At 28.5% G+C, this 12949-nt stretch overlaps 1 protein-coding gene across 1 annotated transcript; it reads right to left on the bottom strand.

The window, feature by feature from the left end:
• Positions 1–2114: 2114 nt before the first annotated feature.
• LOC11436579 (uncharacterized) lies at positions 2115–6847 on the bottom strand. The gene is made up of 8 exons (XM_024771878.2): positions 6730–6847; positions 5137–5266; positions 4592–4761; positions 3760–4090; positions 3299–3471; positions 2955–3195; positions 2513–2712; positions 2115–2408 (listed from the first exon to the last, which is right to left on the bottom strand). Exons 1-8 carry the CDS (start codon positions 6794–6796, stop codon positions 2263–2265), a joined length of 1458 nt encoding a protein of 485 aa, XP_024627646.1. The 5' UTR covers positions 6797–6847; the 3' UTR covers positions 2115–2262.
• Positions 6848–12949: the final 6102 nt, after the last annotated feature.

The following is a 12949-nucleotide window of genomic DNA, read 5'->3' as shown; positions in this document are numbered from 1 at the left end:
ATTTTCTGACAAAAAAAAATTAATAAATCATGTTAAGAAGTGGCATATATAAATCGAAGTAAAGATAGAATTGTAATTTTTTTTTTTTTTATCCAAATTGATAAGAAAGGAACTTACTTTTCAAAATACATAGTTAAATCTTGTGCCTTGATTGGTGCATTATGTTTTGAAAATGTGATGAATAGACATCTATCCTCCTCTCTAGGTCTATTCCACTCTTGTGCATGTGGATTCAGCTTGGATATTTTGCTGATTTGGGTTTGAGCATTTGAAGAATCCATTGTGATAGAATTGAGGATTTAATTTTTTAGCAAACTAAGAGTTGGGGTGAGTATTTATAGATGATAAATATTTAAATTCATTTTATACAATTAATTTTAATTTTATAGATGATAAGGTTGAAATTAATTTTATTGTATACCAAAGCATTAAATATTGCAATAATAATAAAATTAATTATATAATAATTAATGATAATGAGGAAAAGTATAATATTTTAATAATGAAAGTCAATAATATTATATAATTTAAGGAAAAGTATAACATTATAATAATGAAAGTCAATAATATTATATATGTTAATTTGTTAAACAAAAAATATTATATAATTTTATGAGTCAACAATATACAAACAATCTTTTTGATAATATGAGCTTGCGCTTAAATAAGGGGTGAATTGAGAACAATTAAAACTAGAGTATATTACATTCATCTCTCTTAAGAGAAACTTGAATTACACTCCTCTTCTCTTTTATGTTAGAATATACACTTATCTCCCTTAAAAGTAAAAAACCTAAAATAAATTATACTCCCTCCCCTAAGAGATGCTTTGGATTACAATCTCCTTCTCTAATATTCATTTATGTACTATATTTTAATCCATTTTTAAATAAATAAATATATTTATGATAGCAAAAAAAAAAAAAAATTGATCCAAACATTTCAAATTCATGATGTTTAAGATGATTTAGAGGTGCTATGTAATTTATACAATTGAATTTGGAATTCTCTTTCAAGATTTTTCCTTTCTTTGGATGCTTGGTCTTGGATGTTTAAATTTATTCGGCCATCGGTTTCCCGATTTAGCCATCACATGTATCCCCCTCTGCCACATTCTAATGTGTTTTTCATCATTTGGGTGACTCAATGACTATTTTCCAACAAATGATTTTTAATGGTCCTTTCTCTACTCATTGATGATCATCTTGATGGTGACTTTTGTTTTGTTGTAACAAGCTTGGTGCTTATGTCAGATATGCTCCAGCTTGAGGAGGGGTGTTAAAATTAAGAACTTAGATATTCCTTTAATTGTATAGATTCCTATATTGATTGTTCTTACTTTTGAAGTATACAACTTCCTAGTCTCTTGCTTACTAATTAAGCATTGAATGCATTTATTGTAAAACAATTATAAATAGAAGTTGTGTGATCTCATTATTGACACACATAATTTACATATTTTTAAGGTGGTTTGGGCATGTAGACAGAAGACTTGTGGATTCTACAGAGATGGGGAAGACATATCACTAGAGATAAGGGTAATCTTAAAAAAACTATACGAGAAACTATTAGGAGGGATCTAAAGATAAACAAGTAGGAGAAAGACATGGTTTTTGATATAAAATATTGACGTGGTTTGATTCATATAACCGATCTAACTTAGTTGAATAAGGCTTGGATTGTTCTTAATGTTGAGCCACTATTTGTTGCTATAGTGCTTTTAACTCTGCAATTAGGAATGCTTCTTGCACCTGTTCTTTTGGTTTGAATGAGTCTAACAACGAAATTCACACACTAAGTGCAAGCATTGTGGTTTCAAATTTCAAACCAACAGCCCATTGCATCAAATATCCCTATAACATTTTACAGTCCCATCCCAGCCCCACTTATGAGGTACTGATTTTGAATTCGGACTAACAAAAGTTTGCTACATACCTATTGATGTACTAATTTGTTTATGCTATATATTTGGGTACAACTTTGTGCTCTATGTCTAGTTTTATAGTTACTATATATGTTGATTTGACTTATAAAATCCATTTAGTGTTTGTCTATTTTAAAATACCAGTTTAATATGGACAACCAACTTTATTTGAAAAAACATCAAAATTAAATACAAATAGAACAGTCCACAAAGAACTTTATTGAACAACACCCAAATGAAATACAAGAAAACAGTTTATATCTGTTCACCACAACCACAAATGTATTGATTTTTATTTTATTTTTATATTAATCATAAGTAAATGATCTTGGAGGTATCTAAACCATGGATATGTTAGAGATTTCAACCTCCATGATTATAGCATCATCTTTAATATATCCATTTTCTGCTAGATTGAGTTCACTTAGAGATATCACGTTTGATAACAACCATTGTGTGTCTGAGATCAATAATGAGTAGTTTTCTGCAACAGAAAAAAATAAATCATATTATAATCCTTATGACCCCGAAACCAGTGTATCAAAAGAAATTCACAAAATAAGAAGCATTGATAAACAATGTTAGTACCTGTTTTCTCATAATATTTATTACGAAGCTGGTCTAAAATTTTACACTTCAAAGTTAAATTGATTGTTCTATTTGATTGGAACTTTTTCGTCTCTGATAAGTTCACGAATAAAGCTAGATATTTTCCTACGATACTGTCTGTATCAACTCCTTTCTTTTTTGAAACGGCTTCAACTCCTTTAGTATGAACCTCGAATTTCCTGCATATGTAATAAATTGCAAGCACAAAGTTAATTAAATATTAGTTGCGAAAACTTTTCTTTTCTTATCAAATAATCTAATGGCTAGCTAGAATTGTGAATAAGTGGGGAATTTGGAGTTCCCGGTCCTTACCAACTGAGTTATGCTCATGAGGATGTTGCGAAAACAATTTAACTATGCTAACTTAAGAATTTGTGAGATATAACAATTAATTAAGTGTGATAATGAATGGTTGATATACCAATGTCTCTCAGGACCACTGTGGTTTCGCTTGAGCCAGTCGAACTTTGATAAATTCTCAAGTTTCCAAGTGAAGTTTTCATATGCTAGAGGTTCCATGATTATAGCCATCTTTAATATTTCAACCTCCAAGATTATATCATCGTCTTTAAAATATCCATTTTTTACTTCATAGAGTTCACTTAAAGATATGAACTTTGAATATCCCCTTTGCTTATGTGAAGCACAAAACGAAGAGTTTTCTGCAGCAGAAAAAATATACAACTTAGAAGAAATTTCATATTATAATTATTCAAATAACCCTAAGATCAGTGTGTCTAAAAAATGTCCACAGAATAGTAGTACCTGTTTTCTCATAATGTTGATTATGAAGCTGGTCTAAAATTTTAAGCTTAAAACTTGCATTCACCGTTGTATTTGATGGGAACCTTTCACAATCTGTTAGCTGTAGGAATAAAGATAGATATTTGCCTCTGATCCCATCTGCAGAATCTCCTTTAGGAGTAACCTGTAAATTCCTATATATACATTGTTAAAGTTAATAATCTTTAGATATCCCTTTTATTGTGTATAACTCCTAGAGTATTCAACTTCCTAGGCTAGTGCTTACTAAATAAGCGTCATTATAAATACAAGTTGTGTGATGTCATTATAGACACACAAATTTAAAAGATCTTTACATCTTTTTACATACATACACGAAGTTAATTGTTTTCTGTGAAACAATTTTAACTAAACCAAAATAAGAATTTGTTAGATATAATAATAATAATAATAATATATTGGGATGATGAGAGGTTGATTACCACTCTCTATCACCAACGGTGAAGGTTTTGGAGATGACCACATCAGAGGCGGCCCATGTTAACAAGTTCTGAAGTCTCCAAGTCAAGGAGCCATATGTTGGAGGCTCCACCGGAGGCCCAATAGGAGGCTTCACCGGAAGTGTGTTGACGGCCATAGAAAGACTTTCCGATTTGGCAGAATGACCAATAACCAAAACTTCAGCTCCAAACACACATGAATCTTCAACAAGGTATCCATTACATGGATCAAAGAGAACCTCCAATGAAATTAATTGATCAAAACCCCATTCACTTTTCATTTCATTGAATTTTCGTACAACCCCATCAGCATCTGCAGTTATCAAGTTATTAATTAACATTTCATTACAAATAAAATTGCCTGAATTGATTGTGCAAGGATATATATGTGAATTTAAAGATTTTAGACCAAAATTCCGATGAATTGAAATAACGTTAACATACTTTTTTTTTTTCCCCTTAGATTTTTGTCACAGTTAGTTAATCCATAATAGTGAATAAATGTTAGTTACAAAGCTGTTAAGCTTTGGTTAGTTGGTTAATTCTATATACTTGACCAACAAGTTACTTGTATGTATATAAATAAGTTGTAAACTCTGATTTGCATCAATCAATGAAATATAGTTACAACAAACTTTCTTCTATCTTGATCTTCATCATCATCATCTAATCTCACTCTTTCTCTTTAGTTTTCATTCATCATAGGTGATTGCTTGTGATGCAAGAAACATATGTTGCGCTAACAGTCACTGGATTTATTTTTTAATCTTTTTTATTGAAAAGCTCACATGTTATATACTATATATATATATACCTTGGATTGTCAAATAATTGTTACAATTATAATCAAGCACGAACAGCTTAAAGTTTACGTAAACCTCCCAACCGCGAGAAAGCTTCTCAGTATCTGCTATTGCAAGGTATAAGGAGACATGGCCTTTGCCATTTCTTTTTGAATTACCACTTGGGTAGAGTACCAACTTCCTACAGCAAAAAAAAAAAAAAAAAAAACGGCATATATTGGGAAAAAAATACTATAAGCTAGATAGATATTAATATTGTTTACCTACTTCCCAAACATAGTTTAAACTGTTTAGGAAGAATACTCCCTTCTAGTTGACTAAATATTTTAGGCAATCATAAACATTAATAAAAAAAATAAAAAATAAAAAAATTACCCCAAAAGAATATTTTGAATGATTTTATAAAGTAATTAAGATGTTATTAGGGTCCATTTTCCCTGAGATCCGGATGATTAACACCAAAAGAATCTATCATGAGTCTAAATTAAGAAAAAATGTATGGTTATGAACTCTTTTTTTTTTTTGTAAGAATGTACGGGATGAACTTAAAACCTACCAAGTGTGTCCACCAGCTTGAAAAGCATTTGACTCATACTTCTCCATCTTTGTGTCCATCGATAAGGAATATGATTCGATCTTAAATAAGTAGTCTGCTGGTGCCAAATCTCTCTTGGATCTTGAAATGCCTGCACTTATATGGGCAAATTAAATGATTACTTCAAATTCAAATAAAAACAAAAAACTAGGAGTATATATAATTTCGACAAGTATACAATAAACTCAAAAATTAAAAACCTCAAATAGTTTTATTATAATGTTATCATTCAGAAAATTTTGTTATAAATAATCTTATTATAATGTTGTGTTGAAAGTGGTATAATTATGACATTGACAAGTGTTTGACTTATAATTCTAAGATGAATTTTTCTGTTACACGTTTCTTAAAGAATGCTCTTATATTTCTAAGAGCACATGTTAAAGATTCCATAAATAGTAAGTCTGTTTGATTCACTTTTTAAAAACAGTTTTTAATTTTTAAAAAGTGAAAAACTAAAAAAGTTGTTTGGTAGACTTGTTTTACAAAAGTAATTTTAAAAACTGATTTGTGTTTTATAGTTTTGAGAACTAAAAAAGCAAAACAGCTCAAAGTAGTTTTGCTTTTTAATTTTGATTTTGAAAACAAGAAAAAAGGCGGATATGGTGCCATTTTTCATTAATGGCAATTGAGTAATTATGAGATTTTTTCATTTTCTCAATCTTAAAACTGTTTTTAAAAATCAATTTGCCAAACGTAATTTTCTTCAACTTTCATCTTAAAAACAGTTTCGTAAAATTGATTAAAAAAAATAGTTTCAAAAACTAAAAATGAAAACTCAATCAAACAAGCCTTAAATATTTATTTTTAAAAATAGTCATGTTCAATCTTTTTCTTAAATATTTTTTCTTGAATTTCTGAAATAGCTTTTTTTTTTTAAAAAAAAAGTGATAGCTTTGTAAAATAGAAGATAAACCAATAGACATCGTCAACGAAATTAATAGAACAACTAATTTCTCTAATTCCCGTATTTTTCTCAAATATGTCATATATTTAGGAACGGAAATAGTAATATTTAAATTCATAAACATCATGAGAGAGGAGGATCAAATTACATATGTATATGTTGTGAATTGTTCTTAAACATTGTATATGATAAAAAAATTCTTTCCTAACTTAAATGTTTATCATGTACTACCATGTCAAGTTTTTGCAAATCAAACTGATCATATGCTTTATGTTGGAAAAAAAATTATTGTTTATTTCTTATAAAAATACCAGAATGGAATAAATAAATACCAATAATGATAAAAGAAAAGAAATTAATCTTGAATATGTTGTGAATTCTTCACCACACCACACACCATATATATTAAAAAAAATAATGTCCATATATTTAAGTGTTTGTCATGTATTCATTCTTTTGCAAATCAAATGGATCATGAGTTTTTGATATATATGAAAAATATATATTAATTGTTTCTTATAAAAATAACATAATGGAATAAATGAAATAATAAAGAAAAGAAAAAACAGAATAATAAATAAAAATAATTTGTACCCAAAAAATAATATAGAAAAGAAATTAATCTTGAGCCGAAAAAGAATGCATACCAACACCACAACGAGCACTTGAGGTTGGCTCTCGGATACAAACAGTTTCCAAATCAGACAACGGCATCTTCTAAAGAAAATATATAGATTGGGTTATGAGCAATTGGGATGAGACGATGAGTATTAGATGCCAAATAATCAATATATACACATTTTGTGATGAAAAACTTTAATTAAATATTGACGAAAAACCTGATTTAAAAATGACCAAGTATGTATTTTCATTAAAGAATGACCAACTTGAATTAAAGAAATACTATATTTTAATTAAGTAATATATTTTCCAAAGACTTGAATTAAACAATGACCATAGGATTGAAATTGGCTGTCACATATTTTTTTCATAATTTCTTAGTATAATAAATAATCAAATTTTCCTTAAAAAAAAACAATAATCAAATTTTACCGGCACCGCTTCTCTCTTATTTAAACTTTATTTTTTGTTCACACTCTTATTTAAATTCAAGGTGACAGATCTAGGAAAGTAGGTTATGGTGGTCTAATTCGTAAGCATCATGGAAGTTTTTAACTTGGTTTCTTTGTTAGTGTATAGGATCTCAAATATGATACATGTTGAAATTCAAACAATTGACTTGTGTAATATTGTGTTGGGAGATAGGATATAGAAAGTTCATGTGCTATTTCGACTTTCTTCATGTGGTGCAGCTAGTAATGAAGGAGACCGCAAGGTTTCACCATTATTCAAATCTCTTAGAACTCATTCGACTAAATTCATCACATCCTTTGAGAGAGAAATTCTTGTGTTGATAGTCTTGCTAATGGGAGCTAAAAGTCTAGATCATCTTGTTACTTTAATGAACATCTTTCGTGTTTATCATCAGCTTTACTAGGAGATGCTTTATGCAGGTACTTTTCAAAGAGTTAGTTTATTTTCGTTTTAGCTCCCTTTTTTCTTTTTCTTTTCAACCTAAAAACAATATTTAATTTTAGTTTCTCATTAATACCATTCATTAAGTTTAATTTTATATATTTATAATGAACCGACTTGCTACTTATAGACCTTGGATCCGAGAGTCACTCTATTGCTTTTACATCAAGTAAATGTAAATAATTATTTTGACAAAAAAAAATGCAAATAACTATTGCTTTTACAACAAGTAAATGTAAATAATTTTATAAACGTTGACTAAGCCTGAAAATCTTCTATGCCTTAAACTAGGACATTATCTTCTCATTCTAATTTTACTCTAATTTTTTTTTAACAAACAATATTAGCACCTATTTAAACAAATCATAAATTAATATTTATATTAAAATAAATTTAAGATAAGTTATCATTAGAATATAGTTTATATTTGGAATTTTGTTTAGAATCAAGCCTTTGAAAAGTTTCTCCTCCTATCTTTTATGGACTACTCCTAAAGGCTCTAGATCTATGATGATTATGGTGTTTCTTTGCTAAGTTGTTGGGAAAGTGTTATTTGAAACATAAAAATTGTGATTAATTAAGGATAAAAATAACAAAAAAGTGTTTGTAGAAAATCATTACCTTTCGCTTCAATCCACTTGGTTGCTGCAGCTGAACAAATATACAACTTTATCATAACTTTTTGTAATAATAAAATATTATTCTTATGTCACCAAAGAGTCAGTGTGTCGAAAAATTCTCAAAATTCGACTAAATGTTACTCTATCATAAAAGTTGTATGATTAAATAACAAAGTTGTGGTGGTAAAAAGCATTACTTGAGACTCCTAACACCGTGCTAGCGGCTGGTAAAGAAAAAGGACAACTTAGCATAAAAATAGAAATAAATGAAAGATCATTTTATCTAATTTGTAAGTATGTCCACAAAAAGAGGTTATAGAAATCATTACCTGAATCTCCAATCAACTTGTTTGCTGCATATGAAAAACATATACAACTTAGCCAAAAAAAAAAAAACATATTATAATTTTTACATTCACAAAATCAATGTTTTAGAGAAAAAAAATCCTTAAAATAAGAAGCATTGACAAACAACATAATATTTGGCTATTGGGGTTTCTCGAAAGCAGATACGGAGTCAATGAACATTATTTAGCTATTTGTTGTTTAGATAATTTAAAAAGAGCGTAACATTAGAATGTTTCATAGGAAAAAAGAAAGGTGTCAAGCGTTATGTGAAAGGGTGAAGCTTCAGTCTTTTTGGTGATTGAAGTCGAAATATGTTACTTTCTATTTTAACTACCAAGTGTGGAGGCAGATTCCTTTAGCTTGCTTAAATTCAATCTTTTAGCTTATTCATTCTTTTTGCTGCTTGTTTCTTTGCCTTTGAGGCTTTACATAGTGTATCTAAACTAAACCTTGATCTTGGATAGGCTTTTTGACACTTCTTGTACTGAAGCGTCTATTTGTGGTTGTTATTGAATCATTTTGGCTTTTAAAAAAAAAAAACATTAATATTTGTTTCAATAAATTACAAATTTATATTTATCTATGACAATATATAAAAAAGATACATCAAATTGGGGTTTTTTGGTAAAAAAATACCTTCAAACTAATTTACCTTAGTTTTGGGAAATTAAACTAGGGAAATTCTATGGTGAAGTCATTAAATTGACTTTTTCAGAGAAGTTATCCTACATCCAATAATAATGCGCCACATTGTTGAATGATGTCATGTGTGTTGACTGTTGTATGATATATACCGTGTATCTGCTCAATATGTACCACCGTAGACTAGCTTTTTTGAACTATCAGATTAAGCAATTCACTAGTGTTATTGTGTTCATAATCTCCTTTTTGATTTTTTCTTCCTTCTATTTCAAAAAATATTTAAATAAACCTTTTTATGATAATCCTTTTTATAAAAAAATATTTCATTATTAAAAATAAATAAACCAAGGAAGATTATGAACATCATCACCATCTTCATACCTTCATCATCTTCTTTATTGAACAAAAAACAAAATAACTACTCAAATACATCTCCAAATAACATAAATCTCAATATTTTCTTCATCTCCATTTTCTAATCAACACAAAAGTCAATTACCCTAATTTAAATCCAACTCTTGATGGACAAGTAGAGTGTTAATTGCGGCTGCTATGCGACAATATATACTCTCAGTGGATTAGTTGCAGAATTATACAGATTGAATCAAGAGCAGCTATGCTTTTAGTTAATTTCCAGCAATTAAAAAGTAATTTTTTTATCAAATTGAGACGACAAATCTCTATGATAGATGCACAAAAGAAGTGATGTGGTCAGGCTGAAAATTAGTATGTCCATCATGTTATTGGTTCAGCGAGTACTCGTTTATGGGGCAACAATATTGGTTAAAGTATCAACGACGTGAATTGAGAGGAAAAATATAATTATCCTAAACATGGTGACTTTAACCCAATCCATTTTTTCAATTTTAATTTAAAACAATTTATATAATCATCATTTTCGTCTTAATAGTTTTTAGGCTTAATTGAACCTTAGGTACTCTAACTTATTTTTTTGGCTTAATAGGAAAATGTTAACATTAAAAACGTACTAATAAGTAATAATTACCATTAAAACGCCCTTAAAAAAACTAGCATTTCCGTTTCTTCTTAAAAAAAAAAGCATTAAAAACGTATTAAGTGTGATTCAATTTATACAGCTAGCATTAAATACGTATTAAGTGTGATTGCAGAATAAAAATTATTATATTTTTTTAAAGAAGAAATATTGGCATCGAAAATTTATTTAAAAACAGTATCGAAAATGGCTAATTAGCTCGGAAATTTGCGTTAATAACGATATCGAAAACATCTTACGTTTCAGAAAAAGAAAAAAAAAATCAAAAACATCACACAAAAATTTACTTTAATGCATAAGTTTTTTTTATATATTATACACTTTTAAATTTTTAAAAGGAAGTCTTTTTCTTGAAAAAAAGATTTTATATTAAATAATGACAAGTTAATTTGGAGAGTAAGAGATTGACATTTTTTAGGCATTAATTGTATGTGGTTGAATCATGGAAAAAAAAGATAAATATTATTCATATCTTTAATATAAGATAATTATTATCACATGTTTTATTTAAATATAATTTTTTAGACAATGATTAAATATATTTTCTTAATTATAAACATTTTTTAAAATTGTATAAGATAAATAAGTTTCCATAATATTGTGTGAAACCTATAATATTCTAAAAAAAAATTATGCAAAATTTAAAACAATTTAAGATATTGAGTATAAAGTATTTTATTTTTAATTTAATTCAAAAGAAGTGTTGAATGGGAGGGAGGTCTGAGCTTTGAGAGGGAAGTAGGTGTGCAAAATCAAAATTGTAACCACCATATCATCTATCTTTTAATGTCTAAAATCGAAATATATTATATATAATATATATAAGCATGTTATATCTACATTTTTTTTATTATGTAATTTCATTTTATTTTTTTTATTTTTTGGGTTTTTTTTTTTTCTCTCATGAAGATGATGAATAAGTTGATGAAGATATGATATGAAGAAGATGAAGGAAAGATGAAGATGTTGATTTAATAAAAATCTGGAAGAGAGAGAATATAAATAAATAAAGAAAGAAAAATAAAGAGGAGAGAAAATTGGTACTAGAAGAAAAATCATGTGTAGATGGTGTACCACAATAACATAGAGATCAAGTAAATCTAACCATTAAAATTATGAAATAAAGTTTTCCTTCACTTACGCTACCGTAGACCGCACTACACTGGAACATGATTAGGGTTTTTGACGTGTCATCATTTAAAATCTGATTGGCCCATTCAAACGACTTCACCGAAGAAGTCATTTTCCTGACTTCATCATAGAAGCTCCCAACTATTACAAATTATTATTATTATTATATATATAGTCATGATCCGTTGACACCAAATCTTAATCGTGGATTTCTTTTGATCCAAAGGCTTATATTTATTCATTTAAAATATCATGTAGTATATCTTTTTGAGATTTTCATTTCCTAAATTGTTTCATGGTTTTCTCTCTCTGCATTTGTGATTTCCAGGCATACTTCTATATCTTTTTGTTGTTCCATTCACACTTTTTTTGTTTTCAATCAATTAGCCTTTTTTTTTTTTTAAGAAATCGATTAGCCTAATTTGAAAACATTGTTGTGTTACCTACCATACATATTCTTTGTTTCTAGAATTTATTTTATTCTCAACAACGTTGTTGTCGACATTTTTGTATCCCTTGATTAATTCATCGATTGCAACCTTTGCAAGTATTATGTCAAACTATGAAATTAATGGCAATTGAAATCATTAAAAACAGCCAGATATCAAGATTCATTACATATGGTATGGATGTATAAAATCAATTGATTTTCAAATTAATTTTGGTGGCCAATTTTTAGAGTACAGAAAAATCACAGTTGGGTATGAATAGAAAATCCTTAATTAAAAACTAATTGAATTGGTGGCCAATTTTCAGTATGGAAAAATCACAATTGGGTATGACTTTGAAGATGCAGGTGAAATTGAGATCAGATCGGTGACGAGAGTTTATCTTGTTAACATGAGTAGCGGCAAAACGAAGGAGTATCATGTGGTGAGGAGGAGGAAAGGTTCACCCAAGTTAAATTGTACAAATAATTCAAGGCATTTGGATTAAATAAATCAACGGTTGAGATTTGGTGTCAACAATATATATATATATATATATTCTGATGATATATATTATGACGCAGCTGGTCTACAATTTTTAACGTGTAAGTTGCATACACGTTAAAAAGATAGATATTTATCTTGGTCGGAGCATCACTTCCTCTGGGATAAACCCTTAAAATCCTGCATACATAATGAATTACACAAATTCAACTTTAGTTATTAAAACAATGATATATAACTAAACAAAATTAAGAATTTGATGTATAGATATAACAACTAAGTGTGTTTAGGGTTTAGGGTTGAAAATTCATCAGAGGTTGATTATATACATACACGTACCAGTCTCTCTCACCATCAGCGAAGGTTTCAGAACCGTAAGAGAGGCCATTCAATGTTGAGAAATTCTTAAGTTTCAATGTGAAGGGGGTAATAGTAGGATTCTTAACTACAGAAAGAGTTTCTGATTTTGGAGAATGGCAGGCCAATCACAAAGACTTCAGCTCCAAACTTACATGAATCTTTAACACAGTATCCATTAGATTTATGATCAAAGAGTTCCTTCAATGAAATTAATTTCTCAAAACCACATTCAGTTTTCTCTTCACAAAATGTTCGTACTTTGGCACCATCTACAATAATCAAG

Source organism: Medicago truncatula, chromosome 8, assembly GCF_003473485.1.
Source record: "Medicago truncatula cultivar Jemalong A17 chromosome 8, MtrunA17r5.0-ANR, whole genome shotgun sequence".
Lineage (NCBI taxonomy): Eukaryota > Viridiplantae > Streptophyta > Magnoliopsida > Fabales > Fabaceae > Medicago > Medicago truncatula.
This window is presented reverse-complemented; position numbering and strand designations above follow the sequence as displayed.